Here is a 21,066-nt window from a genome sequence, read left to right as displayed (position 1 = left end):
TATGAAATTAGTGTTTTCGGTTACTTTCCAAAATGCTTGCGCATTTTTTTTCTGTCAAAATATGTATAGTAACTTGCCAGTACTTGCACTTAAGTTGTACCTTCTTTCCTTTGCTGTCTTCCACAACGAAATCCCTATGGTCACAGGCACATTCTTCTGGGGTTTTTGTGTGTAGGCATTTTTGTACATTTCGCCACAATTCTGTTTTAAATCTTCCGTATCTTAACTAATACAGTCTGAAATCCTGCTAACAAGCCTCCATCCTGATTGTAATCTCGTTTTAAATCTCGCAAGTGGAGTCTCCAATAGAAATGTAGGAATGTGCTGTCACTCAGTAGTTGGGGAGGGTTTAAAGTATTGAGAACGAATCAATGATAGATGCAAGACAGGAAGGCGGGACATTGCCCAGCAGCACTGGGAAATGTATTTATTATTATTTTTGTAGTAGGTTTTATTTTTTAATGGGAATAGGGTAAAGTCAACATGAATTGATTAACCATTTCCACAGTTTTTCTGGTGTTTTCCGGTGTTTATTGGCTATCCACCAATTTCATTTTTTTTGTATCGGGGGTGTTTTATTGGGTTTTATCGGTTAAAACCGAAAATCAGAAGCCCCAATTGTAATTCCAGCGCATTGCCCCAAAGAAATAGTTCATATAATTAGCAGCCATGGAACACAATGCATTTGGATAAATGTTTTGCAATGGTTCAGAATCCCCTGATGTAGGAGAACACAGATACTGATTTAGTACCACTGCAATGGATTACTCGTGTGTTTTGTTTCAGCTATTGTGATACCACTGGTATGTTAAAATATAAAAATGATACCACTATGGTATTATTCTAACAAAACCTAATACCACTGCAGCTGTTTTAATACCTCTTAGTATCAAACCAATTAATTGCCACTGTAATGGACCAGTAATGTTATTGAAGACCATTTGGTAAGGGGAAGCCCATCCCTACCTTCGTACAGCACCTAGAATTCTGAGGCTCATTTTCTCAGTAATCATTTCCAGGATAGGATCCCACTGTGAAAGAATTCTCCTTGGTATTAATAACCGGATTGCTGGATTTAAGATGTCTCCATTTACAATCACACTATAAATAAAAAAAAAAAAATAACAATTAAAAGAAGAGAAAAGTAACAACCTTTTTTATCTTTTATTTTTACTTTCACTATTCTTCAAACTTATACTTCAGCAAAGACTGATATGTAACATTTAAACTTACAAAATAGCACATGGCTCTTGAATCGGTCTCAGAAATCTTGCAGATACAGCTATCCTACTGTGGGCCACTGGCTTTATCTGTGGAAATATAAAAGAGTCAACTGTAAAGTCAAAGCTGTAACCAATATTAATTGATATTGAGATAGTGATATTCAGGGTACAGTAAACAATTTCAACAAGATGGTTTGCTGTCATTACTGATATTATGGCCATTACATGCTTGCTATAAACTGCTTTGTACAACTGTGTATATTGATGAGACTTATTTTTGTTAGAGTTGTCTGATGGCTGTTGAACAAATGTGGTGATAGCATTTTCAAGTACATCCTTATGTAAGGTTTTTGCCAGAGTAATAGTGTAGGAAAGATTCCTTAAGTGAATACACAGAAGTCCAGACTTAACCCTTCCTCACAATCAGGTACACAAACCAAAGATAGCCAATATATGCATGTTATCGAAAGAGTTCCCATATCCCTGCACCACTATTAACTGCCATGCTGTACTTGGTCAACTCTCTCCATCATACACACGCACCCACACTGCATCTCCTCCGTTGGGAGGTGGAGTTTGACGTCAGTCTCTCAAGAGCTCCAAACCTTAAAGGTGCAGCGCTAGAATTAATATATAATGGATTATTACACTTAGCATTTCATGTTAAATAAAGAGCAACATAAGAAGCTTTTCTTCTGGTTAAAACTAAAAACATATACATACTGTACTATAATTTCTGTAATTACCAACTTTTAATCTAATGCGACTCAGATAAAGCCAAAATAGTATAACTGAATCACAACATATAGTATTGAAGTGGGAAACAGTAGGGTAGAATATAATGCCTTTCCAAAACAGTGCTCTTGGGGCAAGACCCAGAATATAGTGGAGTGGCACATCGCATGTTGCCCTACAATTTATTTTAATGAACCAGCCTGTTACTGTATAGATACTTCATTGTTATTTATTTCTTAGCAGACGCCCTTATCCAGGGCAACTTACAATCGTAAGCAAATACATTTCAAGTGTTACAATACAAGTAATACAATAAGAGCAAGAAATACAATAACTTTTGTTCAAGCAATAGTATCACTTTCTCAAGGCAGCTATTATATCCTAACAACCATTATGAACGCTTGAATTTATGCAGGCACTGTGCCCAGAGGTTGCAGTTAGGGCACCTATATTTTCTCAGCCAATACTGCAAGAGCATCTCTAATTGAAACAATCAGCAGGATGGTACCAAAGGAGTACAGCAACACTCGTAAATAGTTTGCTTATTAAATTGTCCTTGGCAACCCTTACATCTGTGCCATATTGCCCAGGAAACAGTCCTCTGCAGTGGTGATTAAACATATTTTGAATTGGACCCAGTGCTAGCGTATGCCGCCAGTGTCTTACTAAGTTAGGGAAACATGATGGTTTGAGCCCTTGGCTTTAGCTCAGCTTATCTTGCCTCTGCTACATTACACTGGTACAATATATTTAACAGGATCTTAGTCGGCTCTGATAGAACTTGACACTACATTTAATTATCTATGTCAGTTGATGTTACATTGTTTGATAAACTCAACCTTAACAGATGTGTCTGTCACTGGTTTGTTTTGTTATACAAATATCACTCAGACCTCCAGCGTAAGAACTCGTTTTCAGAGTTGCAAACAGTAAACAGATGCAAACAGAAGTGTTTTGTTTTGTTCAACTGTTTTATTTGTTTATGTATTAACAGGGCTTACTTCACAATCCTGTGTGTCAATTCATTTTCTATTTTGATTTCCAAGACTGCACGTCATCGCTGCAAAATGGCATGTAAACAAATGGTGAAATGCGCTGCTGTTTCTTTGCTATAAGAAGTTGGAAATTGTTCGAGCTCTTGAAAAAAGCCTTGTGATGAGTCAAAGGGGTTTCGGTCTGTAATTCAGCCTCCCGACAGTAGAAGGCATCAAACCAACTCAGGACTTCCCTTATCAAAGTCTCATGACCATGACGAAAGTCATCTTTATGAGGGGGGGCACCTTGGTGAGGGGCGGAAGTACGAGTATGTAAATTCCAGTCATTGGAGTCAAGTGGGGATTGGTGTTCCACTGACTACAGAGGCGGGACGTTGCATACTAAAGGGAACGTACTACTGTGTTCGGGGTTGGTCCTGAGGGAAAATAGGCGGAGTAACGGGCGGAGGGAGAACAAAAGTTTGGTGGTGGTTTGTTTTGAATTTCTGGAGATACGAATTGGAAACTGTACTTTTTGTTTTATGTCTGGGGAACACCGTGAAGACGATTAAGGACGTTTCCACTTCTCTTCTTTTTGATTATTACTCCAGCACCCACTCCCTCATGCCATTCTTTTTAATTTCTGATTACTTTTGTTGTGTAAAGAAAAATAATAAAACTATTTATTCTTTTACACACAAATTACTGTCTGGACAATCCATTATTACTCACACACCTCACAAGCCTGAATCAGACACAAGTCGCCAAACAATTTGGTGTTTCCTGTTCTGGTGAGTTGCATGTCTTGAATAAGGTAAAATGCATAAATTACTATATTTACCTATTTTCTGGCAGATTGATTTAGAACAGTGAGTAAACATAGTTTGAAAGATAACATTCACAATCCTTTACCAAAGATTAAGGACCTCATATTTACCCATCAGGTTAAAGAAAATCTTAATTTTCTATTGCATAATTAGGCTCTTGAGAATTTCAGCAGAATTCTATTTCAAGTTAGTTACTTTTAAACTTCCATGACTAGATGTTGTTTTCATACAGTAAATAGTTACCAGTTGGAATTTTCTTTCACAAAAAATGTGTTTATGGTGTGAAGACCTTGATAAATAAGACCCGCAGGGCCCTATTTTTATGAAGTCACAAAGTAGTGACACTAGCGCAAAGGTCATTTGGGCACGACCTTTGGAGCTCAAAGTCAGTGCAGACTATTTTTGCGCTAAAATCTGATTTTGAAGCCATGCTTTGCATCGTCTTTTAGGGCTACTGCTAGCGCCAGTGGTCAGCATAACTTTTGAGGCGTGGTGTCATTAACATTTTGTTGTGAAGTGATTAAGATACGGTGCAAAGCCAGCGCTGTGTTTGCATTTTAAAAGAGACATCTCAGGCAGAATTTGGAGGGCAATCATCAGCACCTGGGGTAGAAGGAAGATAAATGTGGAGAAACAAAAGAGGAACGTAAAGACAAAACATAAGTATATATACATATCTGTATTTATATTTTATAAATCAAATATTTATTCATTTTGTGTTTGTTTTTATAGAGAATGGAATATGCATCAGCATTCCTGCATTGAAGGGAGAGAAAAGGAGATATCAAAATATAGTTTTCCGAACCGTGTCTCTTTTTTATGCCTCTTATTAATCGTCTCTGACTAACAAGCAAATTATAATTAAATATATATATAGTCTGTCTGTTTGTACTTAAAACCCCAAACCCTACACAACTACTTTATTGACATTTTAACTATTGTCATGAAAACAGGCCTGTGAGGGAAATAATCCTTGGGAAGATGATGGCCAAAATAAGTATGGAAGCAGGATTTACAAATCATTCAATTCATGCAACTGCAGTACAAATCCTCTCCAGTGTTGTTACTACCAACCATGAATTCATTTGTAACTAACATAGTATTTTTTTTTTACTAATCTCACGAAATTCAGCAATGATTTCTTCAGTCAACTCACTCAATCACGTAAGTGTTCAGACATTCTATTTTAAATCACAGAAAAATATTTTGTTAAAACCCATTTTTTTTAAAGTTTAAACATTGTGAAGGGGATAACTTTCCCAAAATAGTACAATAATGGTTTATAATAGAATTTATAATAGATAATGACCTGTGGGGTGTTAAAAGCCCTTAGCCCTTTTGGGCTTCCGGCCCAACCATACCTTTAGGTCTTTCTCCACCAGACCTCCACGTCGGTAATTAACGCTTAATTTTACCCGATATTCTAAAATTTAGAATGTCCAGTTATACTTACTCACTGCAGCAATTCCTCATAGCAGCTCAGGAAAACTTAAGGAAAGTAGGTGTCCTCCGATCCCACAGCCATGCGATGAGGAGAAACAGTCACTGTTGGTTTTGCCTCTCTAACCCACGGGAGCTCCCAGTAGAATCCCATTCAATTTTCTAGTCAGGACACAAACCTGCGCTCCCGACTGTATGACTCCCTCTGGACACCATGTGTCTGTCTACATCAGACCACTTGGGGACCCCGTGAAAACTAATTTCTGCCATGGTTTATTCTGTAGGTACGTAAAACCTCTCTGAATCAATATATAATGTATCTGAATGTATTTGTGTTAAATATTTTTAATTTAATGTATGTATGCTTTTACGCACCATTGACAACGAAAAAATCTGTAAACTAAAATCTGGAATTCTGAAAGGGACCAAGCAGATACTGTAGTGTAAATCTGTGAAGCACATGTATGGGCTGCATTAAAAATATCATTTGAGTCATACAGTCAGAGGAGCCCAGGTTCGCATCCTGGCTGTGCAAACTCGCCAGTCTTGACTGGGTATTCCGGATGGAGCATCGCACTGACTGTGGCTCTCCCGATGGTTAGGAAGGCAAAAAACGGCTGCTCATTCAAATTATGGCAGACACTTGGTATTAGCGCAGTTGTAAACACTTGGACCAAAACATGGTACCAAATTCACTATTCATGGCAAAGATTGATTGCACTCATTTGTGCCCACCTAGCGCCCCATAATCAGGCACTAAAAGCCTTTGTCTCAGGGTACAAGTATGGTGTACCCTGGAGACACTTGTTGCATATTTGCTTTTACTAGAGGATGCATCAAGTGTACTCTGAGATATCAGTCTCCCTTGCTTGTATAATTATTTCAATATGAATGCCTTTGTGCATATTCTGTCAGAGTACATTATCTCCTCATGTATTCAAGGCACACTTTGGTAATTACTTAAATACCAATATCTATTGGGAATATTTTCAAAATATTTACTCCAGTCTTTAATTAGGAGGCTGTGTTGTCCAGTGGTTAAAGAAAAGGTCTCGTAACCAGGAGGTCCCCGGTTCAAATCCCACCTCAGCCACTGACTCATTGTGTGACCCTGAGCAAGTCACTTAACCTTCTTTTGCTCCGTCTTTCGGGTGAGACATAATTGTAAGTGACTCTGCAGCTGATGTATAGTTCACACACCCTAGTATCTGTAAGTCGCCTTGGATAAAGGCGTCTGCTAAATAAACAAATAATAATAATTAACACATGTCTTTGGAAGGAGAACATTCAACAAGTAACAAAATGAGAACCAAACAACTTGCAAGTGCTTAAAAGACCTTTAGTTAAAATACTTACATTATGTTTGCTTCTCATGTTGTAAAATTCACCTTTCAAAAAAATGCCAAAAATGCTGTATACTGTAATGGAAATGTCTGGCTCTGTTGAAATCCTATTACATTAAAAACAACGTGAAATAATATATTTTCTTCCTTACCTTACAAGTCCCTTTGAGTTTGTCTATTTGTTTTGTCAAAAAAGGTTTTATAATAATAACATTGTAAAATGCATTTTCTTATCCCTTTGTTGTCACATTGCTTTGTTCAGAGATGATGGTATGTGGAAGATAAATTATAGTAACATGAGGAACATTGCAGCTTTTATTTTAAGTAAATTGTACCAACCCATTTTTTGAAAAAGAAAACGTGGTTAAAGTTCCTAATGTGTTGTTGTTGGATGGTCTTAGATATAAGACCATCCAACGGGGACGCTTAATTAGCTAATGCAAGTATGTTTTTTTTTTTCTTTTACTTTAAATAATATAATTTATTTTTAAAAAGACTGCGATATTGTCTTCCTTTTTCATTTTCTTAAGTTACATACACAAGCGTAAGGGGCTAAACTAGTAATCCTATACTTACTTTCCTTCTGATTGAAAATAGTACCATAAAGACCAAGTATCATCATTTAAACTTAATAGTGTTGTACATGCATTCTTTTTCTGTGCTTAGCTTTCTCTCGTCTCTCGACTGAACTGCCTCCTTGTTGGGATTCCTTTGTGTTTTTTTTTAATGAAATCCAAGTACCGTTTAAAAAAAGCACTGATTTAATTTCAATATAACTGCAGGAACTTCAATATAACTCACTCACTGACAGAAGTACTTTCACGGTTGTTTTGTAGTCATTGACATCTTTATGTTTTATTGCTTGCTCTTTAAACAGGGTCACAACTCCAGACCATATTCATCTGTATTGATGACAAACGACTGCTGTGTCAGGTTGTGCTGTCCTTCCCGTCCGTGGCAAGCAAAATAGAACTGTATGTCGAACCAGACCTTGTTTAAAAGCCCAATGGCTGTGTCAGCAGAGAGAACAGGAGAGATTTGAATTTTGTTTAAATCTGTTTCTGGAATCGGAGGGTAGTGGTGGGATGTAGCTTTGCCAGATTGTCTGTAATTCTTAGCGACACAGATGAAAACATTGTTGGATGATTTGAACTCCATTTCAGTTATTATGTTGACATTTCTGCCTACATAAACGCTGTTTAGATAGTGATTTATGCCAGCTGTTAGACCCAGAAAACTTGAGATGCTGTATTTCTAACTGTTGCATAAACTTGCCTTAGGGTGTTGTTCAATTTAACACTTGACAGTTTTACAGTCCAAGCTGATGTTTTTTTTGTTTCAACCAGTCATTAAAAACTTTCATTGCCATGAAGTTGTTTTCTGTTTTGTTCTCCTCAATTTCATCTAGTTATCTGTTAGAAATAATAAAGTGTCCACTTACAGACTTTTTTTTTTTTTTGAGGCGATCGAGAGACATTTTGTTCTGTTTCACTCTCATTAAGAAATTGTTCAAATGACAATCCTCCTAAAAGGTCAAAATTAACTTGTGGAAAGTCACTCATTTCTAATTATTATTAAGGCATAGTAATATTAATAGATCAGGTAAGTGAGTTGGTCTATGATGTCATAGCCGTGCGGTGACAATTATTGCCAGCAGTGTGTGTGGAGTAGTGGTTAGGGCTCTGGACTCTTGACCGGAGGGTCGTGGGTTCAATCCCAGGTGGAGGACACTGCTGCTGTACCCTTGAGCAAGGTACTTTACCTAGATTGCTCCAGTAAAAACCCAACTGTATAAATGGGTAATTGTATGTAAAAATAATGTGTAAAAAATAATTTAACTGTATGTAATAATGTGATATCTTGTAAGAATTGTAAGTCGTCCTGGATAAGGGCGTCTGCTAAGAAATAAATAATAATAATAATAATAATTACCACACGGTCATGTGATCTTGTTCAGCCAGTCACAGCATTTAATTTATCCAAGCCATTTTATAAAGTAATACATGCCCGTGCATTTCACTAGTTCATTATAATTAGGGCTTGAACTTTTCGGTTTTAATTTTCCAAATCTCTACCTCCGTTTAAGTGTTAATTAGTAGTTGTTAAGCTGTATCTGCATCCAAATAAAGAGAAAACAACTAATTAAAGACTGGGTTTAAGATAAATGTTTTCTTTGCTTCAAGCAAGTAGATTTTAAATGATGGACTTGCTATTAGTGTATACTCCGTACTGGGTATTTTATACTGAAAAGTAAATCTGTCAGGACAATTGTTAAGAGTGAAAATAATAAATCACAACAATAAACTAGGTGACTGCAAGAATGAAATGCAATTAGGATCAGCAATGAGCAGTTAACTTAAATTGACACGTCTGTTTGAAATAAATTATAAAAATAAGAGACATTGTTTTGTAATTAACAGCTTCTGAGTTTAATTAGGAAAGAATCGGCTCAAAATAAGTTTAAAGGGATGCCATGTGATCAAAAATAAAACCCGAAAACTTCAAGCCCTAATTATAATGTAAATTTAGTGTGTAACAGCACAGAAAAATAGTAGCTGTATCATATATGTTAGAGCCTAATATTAATTGACAAGTGGCTGTGGTGATGATAACGCCATGGTAAGTTAATGCAATATCTAAAGCGACGATGCTGTCTACCTCTTTTTTTTCACAAAATAATTTTTCCAGACACACTGGATTTCTGGGCCTGAAAAGCCCGTTTGTGATGCTCAGAATTATTTTATAGCCATTGTGTCATGGCAAATGTCGCCCCCTCTATTGTAAATATTAACAGATGTTATTTATTATAAATATTAACAGATGTTATTAATACACATTAAAAACCACAACACAACAGCACTATCAGTTGTGTGTCGGACAAAAGCAGTCAAAATGTACTCAAATTTGGTTCAGGTTTTTCAATGTTAAAAATAACTGAGCTACGGCTAAATATGTAAAGCATATTATAGAGATGTACCCTACTTAGCTCAATCCAGACGGTTGACATGCTGATGCACTGGGGAGACCGCACTGTGGTTGATCCCCGGAGCCAGCATCGCAGCCGTTGTGTGTGCTGATGCGTTAGGGAGGCAATAAGCTGATCCCTGGAGCCAGCATTACACTTCAGCCATCAACACCAGACAGAAGGATATCTACATCATCATATTGAAGGAAGCGCAAATGGATAGAGACACGGATGGATCACATTAGTTTACTGTAAAGCTACGTCTTAGTTGGTGCTTATCTTGGAAATCATTACATACACACGCATATATATTGTTTAATTACCATTATATATCATAATTAAACCATATTTTATGTATTTTTGTATTTACTGTAAATGTTAGGTATTTAATCACATGCAGATCAACGTAATGTAATCCAGAGATGATACATAACAAAAGCAATACAAGTATAAACATTACGTGAGTACTAATAAAAAACGCAAAAATATGTTTTTATTTTTACTCTGTTGACTCTTAATTGTAAAACTGAATTGTCACGTTACTCGAGTAGGGGGTGAAGTTTACAATGACACCGCCCTATTTTCAAGTTCGGGGTGAAGGATCCATCAGAGCGAAAATTCCACGAGTCCTGAACCACACATCAGCTCAGTACTGTATTGGAATGTTTACAGCACGTGGATATGTTTGTTGTCCCCAGCATTTGAGTAATGTACAGATCAGTACTAAACAGTACATTTCTAATAAGATGAGTGGAAAGCAACTAACGTATGTCAATGAAAATGAAATTAAATGAAGGTTGGTGTTTCTTATGCGTTTCATTTAAACCCAGACATTAGGGCATCCAGGCTTGTTAATTCCTGCCACCCGGACAAAGATGCCAATTCCCAGACTGTCACTGCCAAATAGTGTCACCTGGCAGTATTTGGTACTATTAGTGCGAAATACGGTCTCCTTGCCAAATAGTGTCGCCAGAACAATTGTGTCTCATTGAAGATTACGACTAAGTAACAATGTGCAACAGATTGTATAACCATCTGTGACAGAGATCGAATGATTCTTGGTGTTAGATCTCCCTCCCGACCTGGAAGGGCACTGTGTAAAGGGAACAGAGTACCCTGGACTAAATGGAATGAGAGTTTATTTTAGTTGGAAGTCGGTCATCTAGAAAGGGGACGGAGCTACGATACACTAAATCATCGACCCGGAAGGGAAACGACGTGGCAGACGCAGATTGGAGGAGCGGTTGCACTAGTTAACCAAGGGGTCATGATTGACGGTACAAAAGGGGGCATAGCGAAGTGATCTGTTCCTTGTTATGGTTAAATGCTAAACTGGAAGGAGACCTGTATTGTAATCGTGAGTGTTTTGTTTGTTTGTCATATCTAAAATCTGTTTGTTTGTTGTTATTAGATGGCTAACACGATCCAGAGCTGTCGCTAAAGGCCAGCACTAAACCCGGACAACACTGCACCGTTCACGAATAACTGTATTTACACCACAAGCACTATCGCACTCACTGTGGACTTGTGATTGTGTTTTGTGTTACTTGTGGGTGTTTAGGAACAGGACTGTTATTATTTCGGGACCAACCCGTGGATTAAAACAGTGCAATACACGCCGCTGTATTGCCTGTTCTCATTGTTATTGTTTACTGCCGTTTGTCATCAGACTTTTGGATTGTACAAATAAAACACTATTGCACCTGGATTTGCATTGTCTGTCTGTTTATCGATCACCACGGCATTTCTGCACCTGCACACTGTTAACCACTTTGCCACAGTGCATTATAGATAGGGAGTTATTTTATTTTGTATTTTAGTCAGATGTGTGTTGTTATCTGGGGCTCAGGTTGGAATGACGCCTGAGCTTGATGACGAAATGCAACAACCCCGCCCACAGCCTGCTTCGGCCCCAAGCCAAATTCAGATATGTTGCAAGGCTGGAGTTTCACGGTACGGGTTGGCTCGGGTCGGGTATCTTGCTAGTGGATAACCACCTGAGCCGATCGGGTGTGCAGGTGGAAAAGGGGTATAAGGGGGTGCATGAAAAAGACCGGGAGGAGTGGGGAAGAGTGGGGAAGTGTGAGATAAGGTTGTGTTGGGGGAGATAGAGAGATACAGTGAGAAAGGGTAGGGTAAAGGAGAAACTACTACAATAATTTGTTTTCATTTTCAACTCCTAGTTCCTTTCCCTCACTTTATGATTTTATTTTGTGATTATTGAATTATTCTAAAAATAAACAGCTTGAGCCTTAAAGTGAATTTAGCTTCTCTCTCATTACAAGAACCCGAAACGCTACAATATATAGTGACAACTCTTGCATTCAATTAGTCTGATAACTTAATATTCATGTTATTTCAATGATCGTAATTAATAATAGTGCAAATTTGCAGAACTGCATTCGATGGTTTGTGTAGATGGTACCTTCCTCTTCTTAATTAAAAGGGTTTCCAAATCTCTATTCAGTATCATTTCCGAAACATTGGGTTTTTTAAATCTTGTTTTTTAGATTTTTATTTTTTATTTTCGTACACTAGGGTAATTTCAAATAACTACTTTTAGTTTGTTTATATTATAATTGAATTATGAACTTTACTGATTTCCATTACACGAGAGTAGATGTTAAAACTTCATGCTGATTTGAACTCGGCTCTCGCCAAGATAAGCACCAACTAAGACGTAGCTTTACAGTAAACTAATGTGATCCATATGCGTCTCCATCCATTTACGTTTCCTTCCATATGATGATGTAGATATCCTTCTGTCTGGTGTTAATGGCTGAAGTGTAATGCTGGCTCCAGGGATCAGCTTATTTTGCCTCCCTGGCGCATCAGCACACACAACGGCTGCGATGCTGGCTCCAGGGATCAACCAAAGTGCGGCCTCCCCAGCGCATCAGCATGACAACCGTCTGGATTGAGCTAAGTAGGGTACATCTCTGGGGTTTTCAAGTGGGCACCTTCCATCCTCAGTGTTTCGTCGACTAGCCCACGACACCTCAAGAGGGCTCGACGGTGATTCTGGCGTCCCAGCATCACCCCCCTCCGTCCCCCACTCAACTCAGCCCAGCTTACTTACCTGTCCCCAGCCAGAATCTTTCCGTCTCAACCACAGCCAGTTGCTGCTCCTCTCTGCTGCTTCAGATAAGTTCTTCACTGTGCGACGCAACTCTTGGCCACTGAATCCGACGTCTCTGAGAAACCGGGTTGTAGAATGTGCCACAAATCCTCGACAACCCACTTCCACTGGGTAAACCCGAACTCTCCATCCTCGCTGTTCCGCTTCAGTGGCTAGTTGAGCATACCGCAGTTTCTTCCTCTCATACGCCTCATCTACAGCGTCCTCCCATGGCACTGTTAACTCTACCAGGTGAACAAGGCGTGCTGATCCAGACCACAAGACAATATCTGGTCGAAGGTTAGTGGTGGCAATCTCAGGTGGAAAAATAAGCCGTTGACCAACATCTGCCAGCATATTCCAGTCTCTAGCAGCTTCCAGTTGTCCTGGGCGAGGATTGGTTTTAACACCTTTTCTTGGTGGTTGCTCTCCTGGGCGGAGGAATGTTGTCTTTTGTGTGTAATGTTTTGATGGAACAGGTGGCAACTTATTGGTCATGTTACGCTTGTCTTCCAATGCTAAGGCCAAACATCGCAGCACCTGGTCATGGCGCCAAGTAAACCGTCCTTGGCTAAGAGCCACCTTACATCCTGTCAAAATGTGCCTTAATGTTGCAGGTGATGAACACAAAGGACATGAGGGATCCTCTCCTACCCAGAGGTTTAGGTTCTGTGGTGATGGGAGAACATCATATGTTGACCTGATGAGGAAACTGATCCTGCTCTGTTCCATTGACCATAGGTCTTGCCAGCCAATCCTGCGTTGTTCCACACTCTCCCATCTCATCCATTCTCCCTGTTTGGCCTGGGAAATGGCCTTTATACACCTCATCCTCTCCTCCTGCTTTTGCACCTCGTTGACTACCAGCTTCCTTCTTTGAGCTGGGGCCGCCTTGTGCCATGTAGGAGGAGTTGAACTGAAACCAAGACCCCCTCTTCCATGCTGAACTTGCCCCATGATATCACCAATTCGAAGGGCAGCCTTTGCATCTTCCACAGCTTTCTTTGCCGCCCACTTTCTTCCAGTTTTCAACACAGGTGCTGCCTCCCTTACGCATTTATCGCGTGACTCTACTAATGTCATTTCCAGTCTGACCTTGGCGCACTTAAACTCCTCGGTTAGAGCAGAGACTGGTAGCTGCAGTATTCCTTTACCATAAAGTCCCACTCTGCTGAGGCAGCGTGGAACTCCCAACCATTTCCTGATGTATGAACTGATTAAAGCTTCCAGCTTCTCTACTGTTGTCAAAGAAACCTCGTACACAGTCAGTGGCCACAGCAACCTCGGCAGTAGACCAAACTGAAAGCACCAGAGTTTTAGTTTACCTGGTAGAGCGCAGCTGTCTATGCTCTTCAACCCTTCCACTGCTTGTTGTCTAACTTCTCCCACACGAACTGTGTCCTTTAGATCCCCGTCGTACCATCTCCCAAGACTCTTCACTGGCTTCTCAGACACTGTTGGTATTGCCTCACCATTAATGAAGAATGTTTTATCTACTACTTTGCCTTTAATTATAGAGATGCTCCTTGATTTAGTGGGCTTGAATTGCATTCGTGCCCATTCAATGTTATTGGTTAACTTGCCCAATAATCGATTAGTGCAGGCTACTGTTGTAGTCATGGTTGTCATGTCATCCATGTATGCTCGAATTGGTGGTAGTCGCATTCCAGAAGCCAAGCGCTCTCCTCCTACTACCCATTTTGATGCCCTAATGATTACTTCCATTGCCATGGTAAAAGCCAGTGGAGAAATGGTGCATCCTGCCATTATTCCAACCTCTAGGCATTGCCATGTAGTGCTGAATTCTGAAGTTGAAAAACTGAATTGCAAATCTCCAAAATAGGCTTTCACTAAATTTGTTATTGTCATCGGTACACTGAAAAAATCAAATGCTGCCCAAAGTAGTTCATGTGGCACTGAACCATATGCATTAGCCAAATCCAGGAATGTCACATGGAGCTCCTTCCTCTCCTTTTTAGCTGATTGAATTTGTTGCCAGATCACATTGATGTGTTCTAAGCAACCTGGGAAACCTGGAATGCCCGCTTTTTGTATTGAAGTGTCAATGAAGCAGTTCTTTAATAGGTAAGCTGACAATCTCTGAGCAATAATGCTGAAGAAAATCTTGCCTTCTACGTTTAATAGGGAAATGGGACGAAACTGACTGATGCTTGTAGAATCTTTTTCTTTAGGTATAAAGACTCCACCTGCTCGGCGCCATGCTCTTGGTACAACCTGTTTTTCCCATGCCACTTTCATCAATTTCCACAGAATTCGTAGAACTCCTGAAGCACTCTTGTACACTCTGTACGGAACTCCATTAGGCCCTGGAGATGATGAAGCCCTTGCTTTTTTCACAGCTTGCTCTATTTCTTTCCACTTAGGTGCACAGTCCTCCATTTGGTATTCTGGTGGATTGATAGGTGGGATGTCTGACGGAATTGACATAGGCTCCTGCCTTTTTGAATCTGTATGTGTTTCCTCCAAATATCTCTCCAGCTCAACCTTAGATGCTTTTAGTGTGCCATTCTTCTCACTGGTGAATAACTTCTTTACAAATTTGAATGGGTCTTTATAAAAGTTAGTTCTCGCACGCTCCTTCTTTTTGTAGCGTTTCCGTAGGCGCTCAGCTCTGCGCAATGTTGCAAGCTTATCTTTTATGACCCTTTGTAAGAGATTGAGTCCCTCCTTCTGACTTTGTTCTGCTCTTCTCCATTGGTTCCTCAGCTGTCTCCTTTCTCTAACTAAGCGTTCAATCTCCTGCTGCCGTCTAGACTTTCCAGGAATAGTTTGTACTTTTTCCTTCCTTTTTTCAACTCCAAACCTCTCACTTCCATATGCGTAGATGATGTCCCCAAATTTATCCAGCTTCTTTTCAACTGTTCCACTTAATCTTTCCAATGCAACGCAGAGATCTGTGTTTACTGTGTCCCATGCAGTTTTCTCACAAGCTCTTGGCCATTTAACTCCAGGCTTGTGCCCGTTGAGGTTCTTTTCTCTCTTATGCTGGTTTGTCTGACCGGGTTCACAAGGATCATTAGGTTCATCACTAACTGTGTCCATGCAAGTCCTCCTCACATCTATGACAGGGGTGCTGATATCCTGCGAACTGTGGTTTGCTTCCTGTCGCTGGATTTCATTCGACTGACTTGACTGACTTCGTAAGAAGTACTGATCAATGCGAGGCCCTTGTCCCTTCTCCCTCAAGCATTTCATTCTCCCTTGATGAATCTTCAAACCCCTGACCGTTGTCGCCTTGCTCCAGCCGCAGACACAAACCTGGAGTTCCATGTCTTTGTTAACTGCAGATCTTGAACTAGTCTTTTGTGAAGTACTCTCCATACTCATATCCGTTTCCGTTCCCAAGTCGTTAACCGTGTTGTCCAACGTTGAGTCATCTTCCGCCCCCGCTCTCGCAGACTCTAGGGGTATTTTTCTCTTTAATTTCTTAGAAGCCTTGGGCGGGTGTCTCCAGCATCCTGTAAACACAGAGCTGGATACTGCCGACAAGGGTAGCTAACCCTTACCAGCCCCAATGGGGTCTCTTTCCTCCTGTCAGCTGTCTCTCCAGGCTGTCACAAGGTCTTTCCCTTGTTGCCAGCTGCACTATTCACAGCAGTCACTGGACGTATCCAGATCTTCATGATTTCCATTACACGAGAGTAGATGTTAAAACTTCATGCTGATTTGAACTCGGCTCTCGCCAAGATAAGCACCAACTAAGACGTAGCTTTACAGTAAACTAATGTGATCCATATGCGTCTCCATCCATTTACGTTTCCTTCCATATGATGATGTAGATATCCTTCTGTCTGGTGTTAATGGCTGAAGTGTAATGCTGGCTCCAGGGATCAGCTTATTTTGCCTCCCTGGCGCATCAGCACACACAACGGCTGCGATGCTGGCTCCAGGGATCAACCAAAGTGCGGCCTCCCCAGCGCATCAGCATGACAACCGTCTGGATTGAGCTAAGTAGGGTACATCTCTGGGGTTTTCAAGTGGGCACCTTCCATCCTCAGTGTTTCGTCGACTAGCCCACGACACCTCAAGAGGGCTCGACGGTGATTCTGGCGTCCCAGCATCACCCCCCTCCGTCCCCCACTCAACTCAGCCCAGCTTACTTACCTGTCCCCAGCCAGAATCTTTCCGTCTCAACCACAGCCAGTTGCTGCTCCTCTCTGCTGCTTCAGATAAGTTCTTCACTGTGCGACGCAACTCTTGGCCACTGAATCCGACGTCTCTGAGAAACCGGGTTGTAGAATGTGCCACAAATCCTCGACAACCCACTTCCACTGGGTAAACCCGAACTCTCCATCCTCGCTGTTCCGCTTCAGTGGCTAGTTGAGCATACCGCAGTTTCTTCCTCTCATACGCCTCATCTACAGCGTCCTCCCATGGCACTGTTAACTCTACCAGGTGAACAAGGCGTGCTGATCCAGACCACAAGACAATATCTGGTCGAAGGTTAGTGGTGGCAATCTCAGGTGGAAAAATAAGCCGTTGACCAACATCTGCCAGCATATTCCAGTCTCTAGCAGCTTCCAGTTGTCCTGGGCGAGGATTGGTTTTAACACCTTTTCTTGGTGGTTGCTCTCCTGGGCGGAGGAATGTTGTCTTTTGTGTGTAATGTTTTGATGGAACAGGTGGCAACTTATTGGTCATGTTACGCTTGTCTTCCAATGCTAAGGCCAAACATCGCAGCACCTGGTCATGGCGCCAAGTAAACCGTCCTTGGCTAAGAGCCACCTTACATCCTGTCAAAATGTGCCTTAATGTTGCAGGTGATGAACACAAAGGACATGAGGGATCCTCTCCTACCCAGAGGTTTAGGTTCTGTGGTGATGGGAGAACATCATATGTTGACCTGATGAGGAAACTGATCCTGCTCTGTTCCATTGACCATAGGTCTTGCCAGCCAATCCTGCGTTGTTCCACACTCTCCCATCTCGTCCATTCTCCCTGTTTGGCCTGGGAAATGGCCTTTATACACCTCATCCTCTCCTCCTGCTTTTGCACCTCGTTGACTACCAGCTTCCTTCTTTGAGCTGGGGCCGCCTTGTGCCATGTAGGAGGAGTTGAACTGAAACCAAGACCCCCTCTTCCATGCTGAACTTGCCCCATGATATCACCAATTCGAAGGGCAGCCTTTGCATCTTCCACAGCTTTCTTTGCCGCCCACTTTCTTCCTTTTGTTACATGCGACAACCGATAGCCCAGCAGACAGTGAAACACTCATTACTGGTACGTTTATGAACAGATCATATACGGAATATGACTGTTCTAATAAGTATTACAAATTCTTTATTTATGAAACATGATAAGCATAACTTTTCATTAAGGTGTCAAACCGTTAAAAGAAAAACGGCTGAATAATCTGCTGACTAATCTGGTGGGTAGAGAAAAACTGAAGACTAATCTGGTGAGTTCTGTAAGAAGGTTTTCAATACTGTGCTTAAACTTTTTTGTTGATTTTTGCAACAATTATTAGGGTTTTTACCCTCAGTTCAAAAATTTTAATGTTTTCTAAAACCAGTTCTTCCATTTTCATGTACTGATTCAAAATGAAAGGTGACAATTTTTGGCAAAGATGGAGAAAAAAAATATTGCGCAGATGAATTTGCATGACTGCGCATGTGTTCTGACTACAAATGAGACACTAGTCTTCTGATGACACTATCTGGCACAACACCTGGTCAAACCTGGACTGGTGGCAACCCTATATTACAGTAAAAGTATATACATACTAAAATGTGTTAATGATCTGTTGCATAAGATTAATGTTTAATACATAGACACTTGTTTACAGTGTGGTTCTTTTAGCTTTTCATAACTAAGGAAGGCCTATATCTCAGAAATGTAATGTCATCACAATAACCAGTAAAACTTTCAGTGTTAAGTATACCTAAACTTAAATTTAAAAATGTAATGGGTGATGAAACTTTACCTGCAAAGTGTTATTCTGAGTGGGTTTTTTCTTCTTTGCTCCTATCTGCAGGTAACTAGGAAAATTAGAATATGAAAACTGTATTATTTATCATATAATTCCAGCAAATAATTTACATAAAAACAGATTTTGACAACATCTGTATGATAATATTCTAGATCTAAAAAAACAATTCATGTTTGGAAAAACTGTACCCATTAACAATACATAGTTTTAAAAGTGTGTTAGTCTCTCACGCTAATAATATTATTGTTATTATTATTATCATGGTTAAATATGCCATATTGTGCTTTAACTGAGGCATTGCTTGTCTATATACCTATTGTTCACTTTGGAGTGTTTACTACTGCACATTGATACAAGTAGTACACACTAGCACTAAACAAATGAAATAACAGTTTTACATGTACTACTAGTACTTACTCAATTTTTTTAAATTTCTCTCTGCCCGCCGCTACATACTGTTCTCCACTCTGCAAATCGTCCAGCGCGCCCACACGATGTCCGTCTCTTGGTGTGTAGATGTTTCTCACAACCCCGAAGGTCGCCTGAACACCACCAGTCACTTCTTTCAGGAAAGATTCAAAACTGGACACCCTTTTCTCATTTACAACCAGTCGTCGACCTTCGAAAAACGGGTCACCGTTCCGATACACCAGCACATTCTTTACAACAGGTTGGGAGAGAAAGTTTGATCTGTCCCCGCTCATTTTGCAAAAAAATCAATAATGCTATCTTCAAATCCTTCAAGAAAAATGTGCAAATTACTGTGTAGATTTCCTAAAATAATACGCGTGTTGAATTCTAAAAGCAAACTCAGAGTTCCGGGACGGTTCTAACAACATTTTCCATAAAAATTTAAATAAAATAGAATATTGTTATTTCTTATCCCCATGTGATTGAACAAAAGGGTGTATATTTGATTAAAGCATATTAAAGTATATCCAGACAAATTGTAAAAGATAATAAAATATAACGAAATCATTCATATATAATAATGTAATTTAAAATATATATTTTTAAAAAGTATATCTATATCTATCTGTTTAAAACAGCAAGACGATGAGCGCGCAGTATCAAACACATTCAAACATTATTCCAGTTGACGTTGTGTTACACACAATACAATAAAGTGGAACTGTACTTTCTAGTTTTAAAAAAAAAACGACCTCGTAATTAAAAGCTCCACAACTAAAGCTGATGCGTCTGGACCGGACTCCTGCTCAGGTCGCTGTAGAGTGTATAGGTACCCTGGACAACGTTTGTGTTATTTTTAACCGTTTCTATAGAAACCGACCACTCAAGGGGCTGCTGCAGAACGTGTTGTGAAATAACAGTGCCCACAGGGCTCTATAAAAATGTACGTTATCTTTGTTTGTATGAATTGGAAAGGACGCAGTTAAATATGTGTCACTTTACATTAAGCACAAGCCAAGGCCATTGCTCCTTTATTGTTTTGGGGAAACTGTTTAAGTGTGCTTACATTAAAATTCTCACTGTTTTTGTAATCAATTAGAGGAACCCATTCACTTTCTTTAATCGACCTGTGTCAATCTGTTGAACATGCATCACCGCTGAACCTTGCCATTATTGTACATTTTATATTGCCGTGAGATTTGAGTTTGTTACTAAAAAAATGTAAGTATATTTAATTCTCACAAAACTGTCTAATTCGTTTTTCTGTTAAAGACAGAAAACTGAGTGAGTTTTAGATTGGTGTGTTCTCAGGGGGTTCTCAGTCTTCGGTGAGCACACTGAGTCCTTTTACCCAGCACCCCCTCTTCCCCGATCATACACATACAGTCACCAGTCTTGTCTGACAGAACATGTAACATGCATAGGCAGCAGTGTGGAGTAGTGGTTTCAATCCAAGGTGGGGGACACTGCTGCTGTACCCTTGAGCAAGGTACTTTAGGGCCTACCTAGATTGCTCCACTAAAAACCCAACTATATAAATGGGTAATTGTATGTAAAAAAATAATGTGATTGTATGTAAAATAATGTGATGTCTTGTAACAATTATTAGTCGCCCTGGATAAGGGCGTCTGCTAAGAAATAAATAATAATAAACAATTAGCTCAGACCAGTAAAAACAACTTGTCAGCTACAGTTATGGCAAAATATTTAGCATCACCTAAAATTTTAGAACTGAGACAATAATAAAAAAAACGATATCAACATATAATGTAGATATTTTATTTAACATCATGTAATCAAAGAAACTACAGAATATCCCAAAATATCAATTTTTGTCAGTTTTTCGTTAAGTATATGGGAAAACTATGCGGTATGTAACTCAATATGTTAACTTAACATCATTCAGGAGGTTTCATTAGACTTTATGAAGCAAAATTAGTTAATTCTATAGAGTGATGCAAAACCTTTGTTCATAGCTGTACATTAATTATATAGTTTGAAGTTGGGCCCACAATACCGTTTGCTTGATATAATTATTACGCTGTCAGTAAATGCAGGTTTTTCACATTTTTGTAAATGC

General features: G+C 39.7%; 1 protein-coding gene across 1 annotated transcript in view; it reads right to left on the bottom strand.

The window, feature by feature from the left end:
- Positions 1-19,779, bottom strand: part of LOC117435597 (doublecortin domain-containing protein 2-like) — a 76,533-nt gene extending 56,754 nt beyond the window's left edge. Inside the window, exons 1-4 of the mRNA XM_034058912.3 lie at positions 18,993-19,779; positions 18,570-18,624; positions 1,234-1,310; positions 967-1,101 (exon numbers count right to left, since the gene is read on the bottom strand). Coding sequence (XP_033914803.2) covers positions 967-1,101; positions 1,234-1,310; positions 18,570-18,624; positions 18,993-19,279 — 554 coding nt within the window. The 5' untranslated portion in view covers positions 19,280-19,779. The remainder of the gene's footprint in view (positions 1-966; positions 1,102-1,233; positions 1,311-18,569; positions 18,625-18,992) is intronic.
- Between the last annotated feature and the right edge of the window lie 1,287 nt (positions 19,780-21,066).

Source organism: Acipenser ruthenus, chromosome 3 (assembly GCF_902713425.1).
Source record: "Acipenser ruthenus chromosome 3, fAciRut3.2 maternal haplotype, whole genome shotgun sequence".
NCBI lineage: Eukaryota > Metazoa > Chordata > Actinopteri > Acipenseriformes > Acipenseridae > Acipenser > Acipenser ruthenus.
This window is presented reverse-complemented; position numbering and strand designations above follow the sequence as displayed.